This window comes from Delphinus delphis, chromosome 7 (assembly GCF_949987515.2).
Source record: "Delphinus delphis chromosome 7, mDelDel1.2, whole genome shotgun sequence".
NCBI classification, from domain to species: domain Eukaryota; kingdom Metazoa; phylum Chordata; class Mammalia; order Artiodactyla; family Delphinidae; genus Delphinus; species Delphinus delphis.
The window spans coordinates 46,397,844-46,419,460 of NC_082689.1; the positions used below are offsets into that span (position 1 = coordinate 46,397,844).

The following is a 21,617-nucleotide window of genomic DNA, read 5'->3' on the forward strand; positions in this document are numbered from 1 at the left end:
TAGATATAAATATATATTAATCTATGAACACTTTTTAAATATAATAACTAATAACATCTTGCTGAACTAGTATTCGAGGAACATACCTTGACTAAAAAGGTTAAAATTGATGCTGCAAATTACCATTAAAGTGACTATAAAATGTAAGTTATATGACATAACTATGTTATTCCGCAAAGTGAGGAAAATGTGTTAGTTCAAATGCATAAATTTTTAGAACTGAAATGTAATTTAAGGACAATCTAGCCCAAGTCAAGCATTTTATGAATCAGGTTCGGAAACGTAAATTTCTGAAGGTTACTTAGGTTGCTGGCAGAGCTGAGATTAGAATTTCTAGTTTATTGCCCTAATGTATAAATACTATTTTTATTCAAGGTAAATAATTTAACATGTATTTATTGTCCACTACTATGTGCCTGGTATATGCAAAGATATTCTCACAATTCATCTTGGCACTTAACATTGCATTTGTATTTAATTCAATTGGTTGAGCATAAATTCCTTAAGGGTCAAGGCTTTCTCTAGATTTTTAAATCTCCCTTTGTGACTAACATATTATTATGCACAACTAGTCACTAACTCAACACATTCATGTAATATATTCTTGCTTAAATAACTTCTGATGACAGATCATAAATTAAAGAGGATTTAGCAAGAGTGAAGCCCTCTTCCTGGTTCATAGCTGGTGCCTTCTCGCTGTGTTACATGATGGAAGGTACAAGGGACCTCTGTGGGATCTCTTTTATAAGAACACATCCCATCCCTCATGATCTAATCCCTTCTGAAAGGTCCTGCTTCCTAATACCATCACCTTTGGGAGTTAGAATTCTATATAAGGACTTGGGGGAACACAAACATTCAGATCATAGCATAATCCCACCAACAGTGTTAAAGGTCCACATCCTCACCAACATTTCGTATTGTCAGTTTTTACTAATTTTAGTTGTGGTGTCTCATAACAGTGCTGATTTGTATTTTTTGATGAGTAATGATGTTGAGCATCTTTTAATATGCTTATTGGCTGTATATATATAATCTATTGAAAAGTGCCTGTACAATCTTTAATCCTTTTTTTTTTTTTTTTTTTGCGGTACGCGGGCCTCTCACTGTTGTGGCCTCTCCCTTTGCGGACCACAGGCTCCAGACGCGCAGGCTCAGCGGCCATGGCTCACGGGCCCAGCCGCTCGGCGGCATTTGGGATCTTCCCTGAACGGGGCACAAACCCATGTCCCCGGCATCGGCAGGCGGACTCCCAACCACTGTGCCACCAGGGAAGCCCTGATTCATTTTTAATTGCATATTTATTTGTAGTTCTTTATACATTTTCAATATATAATCTTAAGATATATGAATTTCAAATACTTCCTCACAACTTGCCTTTTCAGTATCTTAAGGGTGCTTCCTTTGTTGAACAGTTCTTGATTTTAATGAAATCCAATTATCAGTATTTTATTTTTAATTGGTGCTGTCTATATCTTGATTCAAAAATGCTTGCCAACCTCATCATGAATATATTCTCGTATGTTTTTTCTCCTAAAATTTAATGTTTTATCTTTCACATTTAGATGGTTGAATTCTCTTGAATCAATTTTTGTGTATGATACCAGGTTGGGTAATACATATTTTTAATGGGGCCAGCTATTTAAGACAATCGAGTACAGAAAGATACAAGGATGTGTAAGAAGTGTGTTAATCACTGGATAGCTTCAGGTCAGGTTTGTTATCTTGTTTGTCATTTTACAATGTAATTATGCGTTTTGAAATTTAAAAATAAGTTCATTACAATAATATATAATTACATCAGTTCACTCTAGTTGATCTCCACAAATTACAGTTTTATGAATGTTATAACAAGTTGTACTATTTTTTCAGTGGCACGCACACCCAAATCAGTCTTCCACACTGCTCTTAGAAATTGAAATATTTAGTGGTTTCGGTCACTTTTCAGAGGCAACACTGTGGAGAAGAAAAAGTACTGAACTAGCAATCTGCTCACTTGAATTCAAGTTCTGTGTCAGTCATTAATTAGCTATGGCTTTCTATAGAGCATACTCATAGTGTTTTCTGTCCAACAGCCTTGATTTCTTCTGGAAGCAATAATCTACTCCTCCTGGGAGCTACACCTGTCCACTCCACCCTTAAACTCATATACTTACATTAAGATTTGCAGTGTTTTGACATTTTCCTATTCCCTGACCCCTGACTTTTTTTAGGGTCCACCAAATCTGTGCTAGTCTCCTGTAGCTCTCCACCTCAAACATATTGGTCCAGTGGTGGGACACTTCCAAACTAAAACTATCAATGCCATACTGAAGCTATGTGAATCTAGTCCATGAAGAAAAGTAGTCACACTATTCTGATTAGGCCTTCCATATGCACAATTCCTTCATATCCACAATTCCTCTATATCAGCAGTTCCACATCCAAGGATTCAAGCAACCGTGGATCGTGTAGTACTATAGCATTTACTATTGAAAAAAACCCATGTATAAGTGAACCCATGTATAAGTGAACCCATGCAGTTCAAATCCATGCTGGTCAAAGGTCAACAGTGTATATGTATATTTGTACATACATTTAAATACATATATATTTGTGAATTAAAATACTTTATGATATGATTTAGGAGTTTTGTAACACTGCTACTGACTAAAATTCAAAAATGTGTTATCATTTCCAAAGTGTGAGAAAATGGGTTATACATTTCACTAGTGATTTTAATGAAGTTTAAAGTAAATGCCATTTATTACTTTATTATTTATTATGACTACACTTTAATGATGTATATTGCAGCTGTGATCCACTATAGACATAAACAGAATATTCTCTAAATTGTTTTTGATGGAATATCTGTTCCTGCATTTCTGAATGTTTACTGATAACATTGCTCTTTCCTTCCTGATTCCAATCGCATCAGTGGCTGAACACGTGCATGTATTCTCTTCTTTTTCTCTTCCCGTGCTGTGTAAACATTACACATTTCCTTCCACTTTTGAATCGAAAGGAAAAATAGCCTTAAAAAAAAAAATTTGTATGTGCTTTTCCATTATTTTTTGCTATTGATCTTTAAATAATTTTGAAACAGGAAGTCTCACTCTCCTGCTGAAATCTGTTTCCTATAGAGAGTAAATGTGTTGATTTATCACTTAAAGTCACTTTTCTATGAAACTCTTTTGAATCAGATAACTCCCTAAGTTGAGGGAGAAGAACTGGGACAAAGGACTGCTAGAATGTTAGACAATTTCTTTTTCAACAGTTCTGTTTGCAATCTCATAGAAAACCTGGTTAGGAAATTGATTATAAAAACAGAAACATACTTTAAAGGAAACAAAGATGAAAATTTGGAAATGTGTTTCTTTTTTGAAATGGGAGTAAAGGGAAAGAGGAATCAGAAATTGAAAGCTGCATTAAAGAAATAATAGAGGGCTTCCCTAGTGGTGCAGTGGTTGGGAGTCCGCCTGCCGATGCAGGGGACACGGGTTCGTGCCCCGGTCCAGGAAGAACCCACGTGCTGCAGAGCGGCTGGGCCCGTGAGCCGTGGCCGCTGGGCCTGCGTGTCCAGAGCCTGTGCTCCACAACGGGAGAGGCCACAGCAGTGAGAGGCCCGCATACCGCAAAAAACAAACAAACAAAAAAAAACAACAAAAAAAGAAATAATAGAAAAATGCAAGAAAAATTAAAGTAAAATTAGTTCTGACTCAAAAAAGAATAGTTATGAGAAAGATGTGGCAAATAGAATTGCGAATGTAAATGGTTCTTAATACATACTTAGTCATGTTGATCAGGATTACCCATGTCTCTCAGTTATTGCCATTTTAATGTATATTTTCAAGATTGAAATATGACCTCTGTACTTGAACATTATTAGCTATATGCACTGAAAGTATGTGTATCTACAATATTGAATGCTAATACACATGTTTTAAATATGACTCATGGAATTTGTGGACAGAAATGTATGAAAATACACATTAAATGTCATAGAAATTTACATGTGGAGGTATGCATAAAGTTCCTACTAGTCTGTATATAAATCCACATTAACATTTTATTTATTAGATATATCTGTGTTCTGTATTTCAGAGATGATTGACGCAATGAAGAAAGAACAGATTTTTTGGGTTTCTGTATGTCTGCTGCTTAGTTGTGCTTCTGCCCCTCTTAATGCTGTTCCTGAGGAAGGTGAAGAACATACAAACATTACAGGTAAAATGTTAAAAGCATTCATCTTTTTAAGCTAGTCAATGCTCTCAATTTTAATACAAAAATTTAATACATTTTTCTCCATCTTGTAGAAAAATCAGTTTTTATTGAAGTGACATTTTTCCAAAATCTTAGTCCAAAAAATAAAGTCACTTTAGCAAGGAAGATCTCTTTTTTCTCAGACTATATATTAAATACTGAAGTACCTCTGAAAAATTGCAAGGAGCAAAATGGTATAGATACAACTCTCTATGAACCTTGATGTCACCCTTTGTCTGGGAAAAGTATGAGAAAGAAAAGGAAAGTACAAACATCTGAAGTTTCAGTCATTCTCTCCTTCTTGCCTTTATTCCTCAAATAAAAACTTCTCAGATGAGTCCAAAGTAAGAATCTAGTCAAGCAGGATACCAGAAGATCTGGGTAATAGAAGATAGTTCTAATCCCATAAAGTTGTGTGTCTAAAAATAAAATACAGTTGACCCTTGAGCAATGCAGGAGTCGGGGTACCAACCATCAGTGAAGTCAAAAATCCGCATATAACTTATAGTCAGCCCTCTGTATCCATGATTCCTCTAGGTCCTGCATTCTGCATGCAGATTCAGCCAACCACAGATCATGTAGTACTATAGTATTTATTACTGAAAAAAACATTTTGTATAAGTGAACCCATGCATCTCAAACCTGTGTTGTTCAAGCATCAACTGTTTTAACAATAAAACAATAGAACAAGGAGGAGACTGTGTAGTGATCGTTATTATAGATTTATTTCTTTCTTAAAAGTAATATTTTGTGGCAAATTAGTAAATTAGTGATAAAAATCTCATCATTGTTAATAATGAGAGACTGAACAAAGTGATAGCTTCTATTCATTTGTATATATGTTTATGATGTACAAAACATATCCATAAATACATTTTGATTTCATATCTCCAACAGCTCTTTAATGTGATTTTGTTCCTTGTACTAACCTTTGATAAAGATTGAATAAATATATCTTATGTGCCTGAGACTCTGGTAGGTGCTAGGGAAGAAGTGATGACTGAGACCAGGTTCTCCAAAATTTCATGGTTTCACAAGGGAGACTTTAATGTAGACAGATTATTTCAGTGTAATGTGGTAAGTGAAATGGTAAGAGGCATGCATAAGGGTGCTGCTGTTGATACAAAGAAAAGGGGGACTCATCTAAGCTTGGCTATCTGCGAGCTTGGCACAGGGAAGTGGCCAAATGGTACATGCTACATCACTTCAGCCTGCACCCAAAAATGAGACACTGGGAGCAGATCTGAAGGTCTAGACCAACTGGACCCACAGCTTGAAGTCCATCTGCCCAGGCAGGCCCAGCCTACATCAGCCCCCAGCTGACCGGTCGATAAGAAGCAAACCCAGCTGGGATCAGAAGGGCCATTCACATCCTACCCATGAATGAAAAATAAAGGCTTATTATTATATGCCACCAAAAAATACATATATATTATTGGGAAAATTTCCTAAAGATGGAACATTATTTGATAAAGTAAAAACCATTATGTGCCTTATGAGAGTAGGAATGTGGGCACTATGAGATGGACTCTAATTCTTCCTTCCACTCATTTTTCAAAAGGGATGGCTAAAGTTCTAATATTCTGGAGGTTGGGTAGAGAAGGAATGCGGAGGTTACAGTAAGTCCCAACAGGGCAAAGGAGGCAATCCCGTCTTAGAAAGTGGGAGGAGAAAGAGTCCAAGTGTTCCTAATATTCACCTCCTCCAAGCTCCCTCAATTAGGCTGAGAAAATGCATGCCAGTTAACCAGGATGTTCCTGAAACTGTTGCTACTGCCACAGTCAGCCAAGAAACCAGAATTAACCTAACAATAATTAAACCCAAGTTTAAAATCTCTGGATAAATCCAGACCAAACCCACCTGGATAAGGAAAAATTTTGATCTTAAAGCTAGATTTGAAGACCACTTAGCTGACTGGCTGCACAGTCTTATGCAGTTTTGGTTTTCTTTTGTTTTGTTTTTAATTAATCTTGTGATAGCATGATCCTGTGTCTGTATCGATTCAATTTTGGAGATACCATCTATCACATTATGCCAAGGTCATGCCATCATTTTATAGATGTATGCCAGTTCATTGAAATACTGTACTAGCATTTTATTGAAAAACATTACAAGATTTTACGGCTTCTCTCACAAGTCAATAGTAGACCTTTTAAAATTAGTTCAACCAGCAGGGAGGATGAAATAGAGAAATTTTTGATAAGATAAAAATGATTAAAAAATAGTGGTGATAAACTTTTTTTTTTTGTTTTTAAATTCCTTTAGACTGGTAGAGACAAGATTAGCAGGGAGCATTTAGAGAAAGGCAAGTATGTTTCATAACATTTAGAATCAGACAGACCTAAGTATGCATGTGTAGTTTGCCACATAGCAGCTTTGCAAAATTAGATGAGTTTATGTAAACTCTCTGACTCCCAGTATCCTAATCTATAAGTAAGTGATCTAAATAACTACATTTAAATGGTTGTTATATAAACTGCATAAAAGCATCTGGCATATTTCCTAGCACAGAGGAGGCAGAGTACACGTCTGTGTTCTTCCTTTCCAGAGAAATCAAATATTTTAGTTAGAGAGTCAAGTAGCATATATATAGATAGTAGGTTAACCATAAAGCTCTAGGTTCCCAAACAAATTCCAGGAGAATGAGGATTCTAATAGTCAAGGATATGACACATCCCCAAATATATCACGAGCCTTCCATTCAACATCCCAGGACAGGGGGAGGGAAGACTGAGATTTTAATTCTCAGACTGTGAGACATAAAATATTGGGTTGGCCAGAAAGTTCCGTAAGATGTGATGGAAAACCCCTAACTTTTTGGCCAACCCAATATAAGAAATTAATTATGAAAATAATTACATATAAACCATAATTCTGTTTATCTTACTACATCAGATTAAAGTCCTGTTACATTGTCTTGTATGTTTTTTCCAGTTTTACGGCCTTAGGTAGATCCTTGTCACAGTCAACGCTTTCTTCAAGTCTTGGGAAAGTTACCCTTGATCCCCTCAGAAAAGCTTAAGTATCTTATTATACACTTACACAGCATCCTGAACTTCTTGAATATTTATATAACTAAGTCTTTAGTGTCCGCATGCTTCATGAAGGGGGGGGTGGTCACTGCCACCTAATTTACTATCATATCTGCCATGACAGCACAGTGCCTGACAAATGACCAACACACGATTGTTAACTTTTGAAAAGGTTTATCTAAATTAAAAAATCAAAACAAGACAAACTTTCATCCCTTTTTAGTGGCACAGCATGGCTGTGTGTCCAGAGGGGCCACCTGATCACTCCCCCAAATCAAGAATGCTGTGCCCAAGTGCGAGGTTGCAAGGTCACTGCACAAAAGAATATTCTAATATAGGATTCGTGTAAGAAATACAATAAAATATGAATGGTAAAAATGAGTAACTAGATAATAATTAGTAAACTACATTACTCAAAGTTAATTCTTAGTGTTTTCTTTAGGAAATTGCTATAAAATCATTACCTGCTTTCATCACTGAAACCATTTTTAATTTTTATAAAGTGAAGTTTAGAAAAATTTATTGAGTGGAAATTGTACAATTAAATCTATGTGCTTGACTTAAATGCCAATTAAGGAATCTCAGTCACACAGATCTGTGACAGTATCACTCAGTTATTAAGAAGGTGAGCAGTATCTGGTATAAAACTATCTGAGGGTCAATTCTGAAGCCGTCACTTATGGTGTGAACTGAACAATTAATTTTTGCAGTGCTCTTTTATAATCTGTAAAGTGGAGATAATAATGCCTAATTCAGAAGTTTGTTGTGATCGTTAAATAATATAATTGCAAAATGTCTGGAGCACAGTAATTACTCAGTAAACGTTAGCTCTTACTACCAGGACAACTGCTACAACTATGGTGTAATATCCTTTGTTTGTGGTACGCTGCCACCACCTGGTGGCACCATTACTAAATAGCAGGTTGAAAATAAGATGGTATATCCTTAATACAGAAAATGTAAAATAAAAGATTTGGCATGATAATAAAGAATATCAAATATATGAAAAGTCAAAAATGCGGGAATAATCAATGAGAAATAATTTGATATAAGTTATTGATTTATAAGACATAGTTTCCCTAAGTATACAGTATTTGGCAACTCAGGTAAAGCTGTGTTCTACAAGTGGCCTATATTAAAGGTGCCTGTCTGAAGCACTGCTTCAATGATTTGGTGTCTGTAGAGTTCTAAAGTAACATTAACTTGGGAATCAAGACCATCATATTGTATGAGAAGTGCTATAGGAATTTCTGAAATAATGGTATATAGCCATAAGTTATGAAAATGTCAGAGTTTCTATTCTAGCTCATTTCTCAAAATTATTTATGTGACTTCTGAGATTCTAAGATCTGCTCCTAAGGATATTTATAGAACTGATAGGTCAAATTTTTGTCAGCCCTACAAAAATGTATATAGAGCAGATAAAACATAAAGTGCTAATTCAGTGACACATTGTGCGTCATCTCTCAGTCAGATGCACCACTTAGGGTCCTTGAAGCTTTCTAACTTCTCACAATTTTTTAACAACTCAGAATGTCATGTGTAGAATTATCAATCTTTAAGTAAAGAAAGGAATATAAATAGCATTCACAATCATGCATAAATGTACTACTCAGAAAATGCTTTCGCTTATTTTTGAATTCAAATTGACAGCTGTAACTTCAGTGATGAAGGGAAAATATATATTTTTCATGTCATTTTTTGTTTATATACAGATATATACAATACTCTAAAATGTTATTATATATTATTAATTTCTAGAGAAAAGAAGTACTTGTGTGTATAATTTAAGAAAATTAATTATTTGTAATTTATAGTATTTAACACCTAAATTTTCATAAATAGGGAATGGTTTAATGTAGTATGATATATACATACATGTATGAATATAAATATTCTGTTGCTTTTTCTTTTATGAGGATTGGAGTCATGTACCAGCCCTGATATTGTTGCTTTTAAAGAGTTGTTTTGTATGTAAAAAATGACACAGCTGTGGATTAGGGAGACATCTCTACTTATCTGTAATGTCAACACATCAGTTACCTTATAACTACTACTCAATTCCATATTGGTCAACTGGTACAAGTTTAAGCAACATCTATAACAAGAGTCTAGAAAAAATATTTGATATTTTTCCTTAAAAGTTGGTTAATAATCAACTATTAAATTTAATAAAGTTGGTAAGACCTGTCTCATTTGATGAGTTTATATATTTTATCTAACTTTTTGATAACTTTTCATAGTTTCTTATATCAGCCTATTTTATTATTGTTGCACTTCTCCTTAAAATTAAGATGTATTAAAAATGAATGTTATTCTTTTATTTTTACCTTGTAGATGCTGAGTTGCCACCGTTGAAACTTGTACATTCATTCTGTGCATTTAAAGCAGATGATGGCCCATGCAAAGCAATGATAAAGAGATTTTTTTTCAATATTCACACTCAGCAATGTGAAGAATTTATATATGGGGGATGTGAAGGAAATCAGAATCGATTTGAAAGTCTGGAAGAGTGCAAAGAAAAATGTACAAGAGGTAGGTTTCTGGAGATACTTATTACCCAGAAACCTTTAGAGTTATTAGATCTAATCATAGATTTGATCATTTTAGAAAAAATGTTAAAACTATTTTAACATTCCAAGGAATCTTTTTCACTTTTTTAGCTTTAATGTTCAACTACTGTTTTTCATTTTTTTGTATCAGTCATTATAAAATACAGTAAGCTTATTGTCCTATACTCTTCCCCATAATAAAGAGGGAAGAAAACCCTTAAGTTTGCGGAACAGATTTTATATCTGCAACAAATTAAGTGTAATTCAGCCTCCTTGGGTAGCTATGAGTTCACAGGAAATAAATTGTTATTCACAGTGACTTAGACTTTCCTTTACCAATACAATGATCTCGTAGTTGTTTCCCTGTCAAGATAATGAATTAATCCAATTTGAGGTTCTCAACAGCTACTAATTAGAAAATTATAGAAATATATATATGAAAGTAAAATCCTTCTCTTTGGAGCCTTGGAATAATGTAGAAAATATCATCCCTGATGACCTATGAAGACCTTACTGAACCCAACTTTTCATAGTTTTACTGAGTTATAAGGTTTAAAAGCATATCACATTCTACTGTTAAACTTTATTGAACACTTTTATTCTTTTAATCATGTTAAAACAACTTTTTTTTTCAAATTCTACAAATTACAATGTTTCATGTGGTTTTCTCTCTTTAGACTGAGATAAATTCCAAACAATTACTGGTCAAAATTTTGAATGTTTTTATCTCAGTTTTATTCTTCTGAATTGAGAGCTACTTGAGAGATAGAAAATCCTGAGTTGTCTTTATTTCTGCAGTTTCTAGTCCCAAATTTCCCCACTGCATGTTCTTAGAGACAGTTGAATTAAACTGTAGGGCCATAGCAATGGTATCTTTAGTTAACACTGGTGTCTTGTTTTTTGCAAAGCAGGCAGGTCTGCATTTTCACTCTGATAATGCTTTCCTAAACAGCTTTTACAAAACAGCCCTGGCATCATGATGCTCTCGGCCTATGGGAAAATCTCAGTGTGGTAAAAACAGAGAGCTTTTCTCCTCTGTGACTGTTGTATGCTCCAGACCTGGCAGAAAAGAATTGATGTGAATGAATTTCTTTATCTCAGAGCACTTATTTCCCTCTTTCCTCTCCACAGATGTGCTAGAAATGTTACTAACACAGATTAGGCAATTCAGTGGTTCTCTGTAGTACCTTTGGTTTTTGTGATTGCCTGGTCATTTTCCATTCATCACAGATTTCTATACCCTGTTCTTTTCCATACTGGGCCAAGTATCCTTTCATACTGAGTATCACTCAGGTTCAGCACCTTGGCTAGAGGCCTGGTTGCCTCATTCTTTGTAATCCTCACTTTTTCATGTAGCAGCCTACTTAATTTCATCAACTGGCCTCTTTCCTGAAATACATACCTATTTAGTTTTTATAATTTACAAATCTTTTATTTCACCATTGTGAAAAGTTACCCTTTTCTTTAGAAATTAATCAAATATGATTTTGTTCTTCAGTGAATGTCCTGCTATAATGTTTTCTCAAACATCATTATTGCCTACCATAACTATATGTCTTTTGCCCCCATCTCCTCATTATCTCTTCAAAAGTCATTGATATTACTGTTTGAATATCTGAGTGTTTTATATAGTAAGCTACTGTTAAGGATATAGCTGACATAGAAGAATTACTAAACTTTTAAAAAATCACCTAAGGAGAAAATTCCATCTTCAGCTGTGATGGAGTAACTGGAGCTGAACTTTCTCTCCTAATGTAAATAACTAGAAAACTGGGCAAAATATATGAATCAGCTGTTTACAGACATTGATCAAAAGGCAGTGCAGGATTGTGATCTCTGAGAGACGGGAAACACATGAGGTGAACGCTCCGGTCTCCCCAGCAATCTGCATGAAGGCACTTCAGACCACAGTTAAAGGAGGGAAATACCAGCACAGCATGGTGGTCTCCATGGTGGAGGATGTGGAGATTGGAGACTGGTAGACTGATGTGGCTGGGTTTTGAGGGACAATATGTGAGAGAGAATGGACATATGTAGAGAAAAAGCTAAAAAATCTGGATAAGGGTCCCTTTGAGTTTGTTACTGAATAATAAAACTGCATGCACTTGGTGAAATTCCATGAATTTGAGAAAGTAATTACAGGGATTTGTAAGTGGAACAATTCCCAGAGCTCCCACATGACTAGGAGAATTTTACATTTAATTTAGTACTAGGACTAAATTAGACCTAGAGTAAAAGCTACTTTAACCTTGCCATAGTGAAGCTTAAACCAAGCCTTAAAAGTTCCAGATGATCCACAAGTAACTTAACTACTTGCCAGAAGGCACTTCTTTAATGGAAGATGGTAAAACATTCTTTAACAGAAGACAATAAAATCCAGCAGCAAACAGCATAATATTCAAAAATATCTATAATCCCCCCTGCCCAGAATACTAAACATTTGAAGAAGAAGCAAACTGTGATCCATAATTAGGAAAAAAGTGCTCAATTCAAACAGACAGAGAAATGACAGAGGTGACAAAATTAGTAGACAAGGACTTTAAAATAGCTATTATAAATATGGTAAAGGATTTAAAGAAAACATGAACATAATAAGGAGAAAATGGAATATATAAAAGAGAACTAAATGGAAATTCTAAACCTGAAAAATTCAGTATATAAAATAAGAAATTTTCCAGATGTACTTAAAGCAGATTAGACATTACAGAAGAAAAGGTCAGTAAACTTAAAGACAGAGCAATAGTAACTGTTCAAGATGAAGGACAGTGGGGATTAAAAAAAGGCTAAACAAGCAAACAAAAAAGAATATAGCCCAATAACCCATGACAGGAAATCAAGAAGTCTATCAAAATGGGTAATTGGAGTCCTGGCAGTTGGGGCAGGAGATATGTAAACAAAAAAATGGCAAAGAATTATCCACATTTGATGAAAACTGTAACATGTAGAACCAAGAACACTGACAAAATCAAAAAAAAAAAAAAAAGAAAAAGAAGTCTACACAAATGAATATAATAATCAAATTGCTGAAAATTGTGGATAAAAAGTAAATCATAAAAAAATGAGGAAAATGATACATGAGGGAATGAAGATCGAAAGAATCCCCAAGTTCCCATCAAGAAACAATTCACAAGAGAAGAAAATGGAACATCTTATTTGAAGAGCTAAAGGAAAAAATAAACTGCCAATTAGTAATCTAGATCTATTAAAAATACCCTCATAATGGAGATAAACACTTTTTCAGATTAACAATGTCTGAGAAATTTTATTGCTAGCAGACTTGTACTGTGAGTAATAGTAAAAGATTTAAAACTAAAGCACACAGGAAAGGAGGGGGAACATACGAGATTACTGTTGTAAGGTTCTGATACTACAGATGAAAGTGGTATTAATTACTTGAAGCCAAATTGTCATGAATTAAAGATGCATATTAAAATTACATTAAATTTTAATGGTATAATCACTCCAGTTAAAAGGTATATAGTAGACAATATAAAAAAATCACGAACTAAGTACGTGTTGTCTGCAGGAAAGACGTTTTAAAAATACAGACACAGAGAGGTTAAAAGTGAAAAGATGAAAAAAGATATACCATGCAAGCACAGATCAGAAGAATGATTAGTAAAAGTAGACTATAGGACAAGCAATATTGGCAGGAGAAAGGGAAGACACATTATAAGAATGAGGGCCAATTAATCAAAAAACCATAAAAATCCTCAATGTCTATGTGTATGCCTCCATTACAGAACTGGAAAATTTTCAGAGAAAAAACTGACAGAAGTGAAAGGAGAAATATGATGTATATCTTATATATTAAGACTTGGAAGCTGAATTTTTGTTTTATTTTGGAGACCTTCGAGAACTATGGCTTGTAAATTACCATGCCTGAGAATAAAGTCAAGCCAAATATTTCAGAGAATAGGAACTAGGCATGTGTTTAGTTTGATATGTATGCTCAGCTGTCCTTTTGCATGTAAAGCTGTTTTATCAGTTGTTTCCAAATATATATAATCTTGCATGATGTATTTACCTATGTAATAATAGAGACATGGTAACAAAGTTAATAAGGTAGAAAAAAATAAAATATAGTTTGTAAAATGGTTTCTAAACACATGGCTTTCAAAATGTTTGTCTTTTGGTTTAGTTGCTTTTTTCCCATAGCCTATACAAGAACAACATTGTATTTGATTATTATTTTTTGAAAAATAGGTGTATGTAGTGTGGGAATTAAAGAATTAGATGAAAGAGATCAAATTCCCACTTAACTTTTTAGCTAGTCAGCCTCTACAGCAACTTTTAAAGGTTCCAATAGGTATTCTGTTTATATTAATTACTATTTTATTAGTTGAACTAACTGTGACTTGCAGGTTTTCATGGGGATTTACATGGGAATTTTCTCCACTGGGAATTAAAGAGCATGTAAATACTTTTTCCATTCTCTTTATTTTTAAGTTTATTTTGTGTTTTATTTGTTTGGAATAGTGAAGACTTACCCAGTAACAAGAATATTCTGTCCATAGAGTCTTTTCCCATCTACTTGGAAAATTTTCTAGGCTGACTTCAACAAATATGAAATATAAAAGTTAGCATTCAGATTTTACCCTCCCCTTTCCCAACAGAAAACAAAAAGATGAAGAAAGAATAGGGCAAAAAAAAATTTTTTTACAATTGTTTAAATGTATCAGGTAATTATGAATTAATTTTGATATTAATTAATTTTAATATTCATGATGAAATATTAAAATGTGAATTCATGTACATTGGAGTTCAAGGAATTACTAAAATAAGAATTAGTAAAACATACTCTCATTATTCCTTAAGACATCATTAATAAATGTTATGTTCTGCATAAATCTAGGAAAATATGATAACTTGGATAATTTGCTGTAAACCTTATCTATCTTTTCAGACTGTAATTGGCATAAAAATAAATTAAATAGGGTATCCATGGTTGTTACCAGAAAGGAACAAGTTCTCTCTTTTAATATTGCATGAATATTGAAATCAAGCATCTCTATGTTCCTGTTCCGTGGCTATTGTCAGTAGGTAAAACAGAGCAAAAATGATTACTCAGCTCTCTAGTCTTATATACTGTTTATATGTATATATTCTTTCCCTGCCTTCATAAATTAAAAATGTAACATAATAATTGTACATTAAAATATTTTAATGTAAGCTTATTATGACAATCCACCATCTAAAAACATTAACTGGGGGTTGGTTATTTACAATAAAAAAAAATCAGGTTTTCTTAACATTTAAAATACAATTAGAATTACACACACACACACACACACGCACATCTTTTTTAAGACTGTTGAATAAAACATAGTAAAGCTCAAAAGGGAGATGAACCACATCACCTTATCATTTGTAGACATTTTACTCTCCAAAGAATAACCTGATTGATCACTGGCTGAAAGGGGCATTTAAGCCAACTCATACTCATATTCTCTCTCTCTTGCCTCTCTCTCCCTCCCTTTTATGTCTCTCTGGCCATACAACTAATAATAAGCTGCCTTGAACAAAGCTTTTCTCTGTAAAACAATTGATTATACAACAAATCAAATATCACTTAGTTTTCCTAATGTTTATGTGAACAAGTCAAAATTTTACATAATATATCAATTTGAATTTCATTATCCTTTAAATTAGAATTTAGAATCCATACTTGAAATACAATGGGTCAAAGACAAGTAGCATTCTAGTTCTCAAGTGGAGTAATTCCAATAATTCTATGAGATTAAACTAAAAAATACATCACAAATACCATTTGCTTCATTTCTCCTCTGTAATTGGAAATAATAATGAAGCTTGTAATTGGATTAAGATAATGAAGCAGAAGAAGGAATCGGGGAAGGAGGTAATTCTGGTTCCTTTCACCCCTACTTCCATTCCTCTATAGAAATGATCTGTTTGAATTACTTTCACATTTCACATTATTTTAATAAGTAACTATTTTAATCATAGATATTTTGAATAGCAAACTTAGTTCACCATGAATTATTATTTTTGTAAATGTGTTAGAAAGTTTTAAAATAGTTTTTGAGACATTATTATATTAAAATGTAGGTGACTTTATGGTTATACTGTAATAATTTAATCTTTAGAGCAAATAAGAAATTTATTGACATTCTGTATAAGAATAATTTTAATAGTAATAAACATATCACCCTAGTTTGTTAAATTGAAAGTCATAACATTATATTATAAATTGTGGTAATTGATACATATATACTGTTTTACTTGCAGATTATCCAAAGAAAACTAGAAGGACAAAGACAACATTGCAAAAAGGTGAATATTCATTTGTATGCTCATTAGTAGCATTTACATAAGGCACTTGGCAATTCAATTCTTAGCTTTCTCTGCTATGAGATTCATCATAAATCCATGTGATCTTTGACATGGTGTTTTGTTTCAGTGCATATAATGAAAATGTAGAAATAACATACATGATATTTGGTAAGGGAAGACTTCAAACACTGTGTTTACTCATTCTAATTCAGTGTGATATCTGGTATTAGATGAGTAACAATCCAGAGCCATGCACATGCTATTTTTTTTTTTTTTTTGCACATGCTATTTTAACATCCCCAAAATAGTGATTTAGATGTTGCTGTTCTTACTTTATTTCTCAGATCTCTAATCCTTTCATAATCTCAGCATTGTGTGGCTTTAGTAAGTTTCATCCAGTATTACTCTGAATATATATATGCCTTTGAGTTGTCAACAGCCTGTATGCAAAAATAAGTGGAGATATTTAACAATAAATAATTGCTTTTGTCAACATTATTTAGCATTTGCATATTTTTGATTTAAATTATTTATAGTTTTTAACTAAAAAGAATTACTTTTTGGTGAATATATTATATCAGTACAAGAAAAATGTTACAAGAGATGAAGAAAGACATGCTCCTTTTAATAAAGGTCTAGAAGCTGACTTTGCTCAATTACCATTCACAGCATTTACATTTAAATGAGAAAATATTGAACAAAAAGATCAAATTATTTAATTCAGGACATTAAAAAGCTACATAATTCAAAGTGAATTTTAGTTTTACTAACTTTGATTTAATTATGTGGGAAAGAGCTGAAAAATTCTATAACTCACTGATAAGCTTAAGACAAACTACTGTCCAGAATTTCAATCAAAAGTTATAAAATAAATTCAGCAAAGTTTGTACAAACAACATAAGTAAATGTATTTATTTATAAGTTTTAAAATAACTTTCTATAAATATTGAATTAATTTTTACAAAAGTGTTCAATACTTCAATTAAATGAAATTCTTCTTATCTGTAATATCAAAGAATACAGCATATTTATAAATAGGGTTTTTTTGTCCATCAAGTAAAAGATGATATCTTCAACATTTAAACATTAGTATATTTTTTTTCAGAAATGTAGATTTAGGGGCTTCCCTGGTGGCGCAGTGGTTGAGTGTCCGCCTGCCGATGCAGGGGACACGGGTTCGTGACCCGGTCTGGGAAGATCGCACATGCCACGGAGCGGCTAGGCCCGTGAGCCATGGCCGCTGAGCCTGTGCGTCCGGAGCCTGTGCTCTGCAACGGGAGAGGCCACAACAGTGAGAGGCCCGCGTACCGCAAAAAAAAAAAAAAAAAATGTAGATTTAGGAAAAAATTATATGCAGGGGAAATTTACTGGAAAATTATGCTACTTAATTTATATTTAATGATTTAGAATTGAAGCATTCTTATTTGATATTATATATGAAAGTTAGAGAGTAAAGCTATGGATATTATTCACATGTGTAAAAAATGTTCAGATGCTAAAACCAATCCATGATGAAGACCTTTAAGCATATTGATTTGAAGTCAACTTTGTGATATGCTTCCTAACATCACATCAGAACAGTTATAAAGACAATGGGGATTCTTTACAACCCTTTTGGGAGAAAGTTTTGTTTAAGACAATTGCCAAGTATGCAGCCTCAAACAAAAGTTAGTAGTGAAAATCATGTGGTTTGTGGAAGTTGGCATATATCTTAAAGCCTGCCTTCTGGGTTTTAACTGAGCATCAATTTAGAGCGAGGATTGTGTATGCAGATTCAATACAAACGTTAGAACTTTATTTATCTGAGGAATATTGGGAATGAATTTCTTAATTTGTGACCGTAGATATATTAAATTCTAGGTCTAAGCAGAATTATTTTACAAGTATGCAATTTCAACTCCTAAAATAAATGTATGTCCTAGAATGGGGCCTCATATAAATATGGCAACTTTCAGTTGTATAATTCCTTAATCATATTTTCAGAATAATTTGTTACTGTTTTCTCTTCTTTGTATGCAATATTTTTTACCTACTCCCTTTTGTTAAACATAGAATTCTTATATTATTTGTTAATATGATTTAAAATTTCATAAATACATACTAAGACCTAAACAAATCAAATTAGTGATCAAATGTATTTTTCTTTCTCTTGTAATACAGTATATTATAAAACTTTTTTAAACAGCTTTATTGAGATATAATTCACATGCTAAACAATTCAGCCATTTAAAGTGCACAATTTAATAATTTTAGTATATTTAGTATAGCGCAACCATCAGCATAATCAATTTTAGAACATTTTTATCACACACACCCCCAAAAAAACCTCTGTAATCACTAACAGACACTGCCCCATTTCTTCCGGCTCCCCCAGCCCCAGGCAACCATTAATCCACTTTCTACATCTATAGATTGGCCTATTCTGGATGTTCCATAAAAATGAAATCATATAATATATGGATATATAGATATATATGGATAATATATGGATTTCTGTGTCTGACTCATTTCACTCAGCATAATGTTGTCAAGGTCCTCCATGTCGTAGCAGATCTCAGTACTTCATTCCTTATTATGACAGGATAATATTCCATTATATGGATAGACCACATTTTGTTTATCCATTTATCAGATGATAGACATCTGGGTTGTTTCCACCTTTTGGAATTTGGGAATAATGTTGCTAGGTACATTAGGGTTCAAGTTTTTGTGTGCACATGTGATTTCATTTCTCTTGGCCTAGACACCTAGGCCTCGGTGTGGTTCTAATAGGCATTCCTTTTAGAATTCTGAGTGAAGTTGAACATCTTCATGAATTACCTGTTTAAATCCATTGCTTATTTTACTGTTGGGTTGTTTGAATGTTTCTTATTTGTGATATTGTGATTTATAATAAAGATATAGTTGGTCTTCCTCCTGTTGTCCCTGGCACAGAGCTCAAAAAACCCTTGGAATTTCCTGACTTGAGTCTTAAAGGTATCTTTTGTTATGTTAATGATGTGACTTCCGGGACAGCTCCTCAGTTGGGGGGACTGCTGGTTGCTGGGGGAGCCAACCCCTTGATTAGAGGGTTGAAACTTTCAATCCCATCCCCCCTCCACCACCTCCGGAGAGGGGAGAGGGGCTGGAGGTTGAGTTCAATCACCAATGGCCAATGATTTAATTATTCATGCCTGTGTAATGAAGCCTCCATAAAAACACAAAAGGACGGAGGTCAGGGAACTTCCGGGTTGTTGAACTTGGGGAGATTCGGGAAGAGTGGATACCTGGAGAGGGAAGCTCTGCCCCTTCCCACATACCTTGCCCTGTGCATCTCCTCCACCTTGCTGTTCCTGAATTATATCCTTTTGTAATAAACTGGTGATCTAGTAAGAAAACTTTTCTGGAGTTCCGTGAGCCAAATTAATCAAACCCAAAGAGGGGGGTGTGGAACCTCAGATTTACAGCCTTGTTGGTCAGAAGCCCGGGGGGCGGGGGGGGTGGGGTGCACCTGAACTTTTTTAACATCTTTATTGGAGTATAATTGCTTTACAATGTTGTGTTAGTTTCTGCTGTATCACAAAGTGAATCAGCTATACGTATACATACATCCCCATATCTCCTCCCTCTTGCATCTCCCTCCCACCCTCCCTATCCCACCCGTCTAGGTGGACATAAAGCACCGAGATGATCTCCCTGTGCTATGCGGCTGCTTCCCACTAGCTATCTATTTTACATTTGGTAGTGTATATAAGTCCATGCCACTCTCTCACTTCATCCCAGCTTACCCTTCCCCCTCCCTGTGTCCTCAAGTCCATTCTCTATGATTGTGTCTTTATTCTTGTCCTGCCCCTAGGTTCTTCAGAACCATTTTTTTAAATAGATTCCATATATATGTGTTAGCATACAGTATTTGCTTTCTGACTTACTTCACTCTGTATGACAGACTATAGGTCCATCCACCTCACTACAAATAACTCAATCTCTTTCCTTTTTATGGCTGAGTAATATTCCATCGTATATATGTGCCATATCTTCTTTATCCATTTATCTGTTGATGGACACTTAGGTTGCTTCCATGTCCTGCCTATTGTAAATAGTGCTGCAGTGAACATTGCTGTACATGACTCTTTTTGAATTATGGTTTCTCAGGGTATATGTCCAGTAGTGGGATTGCTGGGTCATATGGTAATTCTATTCTTAGTTTTTTAAGGAAGCTCCATACTGTTCTCCATAGTGGCTGTATCAATTTACATTCTCACCAACAGTGCAGGAGGGTTCCCTTCTCTCCACACCCTCTCCAGCATTTATTGTTTGTAGATTTTTTGATGATGGCCATTCTGACCAGTGTGAGGTGATACCTCATTGTAGTTTTGATTTGCATTTCTCTAATGATTAGTGATGTTGAGCTTCCTTTCATGTGTTTGTTGGCAATCTGTATATCTTTTTTGGAGAAATGTCTGTTTAGGTCTTCTGCCCATTTTTGGATTGGGTTGTTTGTTTGGATTGGGTTGTTTGATATTGAGCTGCATGAGCTGCTGGTATATTTTGGAGATTAATCCTTTGTCAGTTGCTTCATTTGCAAATATTTTCTCCCATTCTGAGGGTTGTCTTTTGGTCTTGTTGATGGTTTCCTTTGCTGTGCAAAAGCTTTTAAGTTTCATTAGATCCCATTTGTTTATTTTTGGTTTTATTTCCACTTCTCTAGGAGGTGGGTCAAAAAGGATCTTGCTGTGATTTATGTCATAGAGTGTTCTGCCTATGTTTTCCTCTAAGAGTCTTATAGTGTCTGGCCTTACATTTAGGTCTTTAGTCCATTTTGAGTTTGTGTATGGTGTTAGGGAGTGTTCTAATTTCATTCTTTTACATGTAGCTGTCCAGTTTTCCCTACACCACTTATTGAAGAGGCTGTCTTTTCTCCATTGTATATTCTTGCCTCTTTTATCAAAGATAAGGTGTATTATAAAAATTTAAAGAAGTAGGATTTTTCCTTGTCCCATATATTAAACTTAACCATGGGAATAATAGTTACATTCACCTTAAGAAACAAGAGGCAGTAAACAATGAACAAAATAACTTTCAAATTGGTACTTTGAGAAGTCATAGAAAATAGATATTTTACTCTATATTAAAATAGGATGTTTTAATTAATAAAACAATTTTTTCATAGGGGATTGGTTTTTCTACTGTTGCAGAAATCATTAACATTATTAAATACATACTGTTTTTACAATAAAGCACTCATGAATATTGCTTCCCTGAGATAAATGCAAGATGCTTTAAGATGTGAAAAGATGCTACTCTTCATTTTTGCAGCTATGGTAATATATAGTCGCAGGGGGAAAGAAATGGGGAAATTGGAACTTTGCCCTAAAAAATTCAAGCCCAATATATCTTGCAATCATCATAATTTTGAAAATAATTTATTGCTTTTCTTTACAGAGTATGCATGTAAACAAGGCTTGTAATGTAGATCACAGTGGTACAACTTTTGTGACAGCTACGTTTAGCCTGGTTT

The 21,617-nt window shown here is 34.0% G+C and overlaps 1 protein-coding gene across 3 annotated transcripts in view; it reads left to right on the top strand.

The window, feature by feature from the left end:
* TFPI (tissue factor pathway inhibitor) overlaps window positions 1-21,617 on the top strand; it is a 69,067-nt gene that overhangs the window by 27,429 nt on the left and 20,021 nt on the right. For all 3 annotated transcript variants that reach the window (XM_060016455.1, XM_060016457.1, XM_060016456.1), the window contains exons 2-4: window positions 4,084-4,206; window positions 9,612-9,809; window positions 16,076-16,120. In XM_060016455.1, coding sequence (XP_059872438.1) covers window positions 4,086-4,206; window positions 9,612-9,809; window positions 16,076-16,120 — 364 coding nt within the window. In that variant the 5' untranslated portion in view covers window positions 4,084-4,085. The remainder of the gene's footprint in view (window positions 1-4,083; window positions 4,207-9,611; window positions 9,810-16,075; window positions 16,121-21,617) is intronic.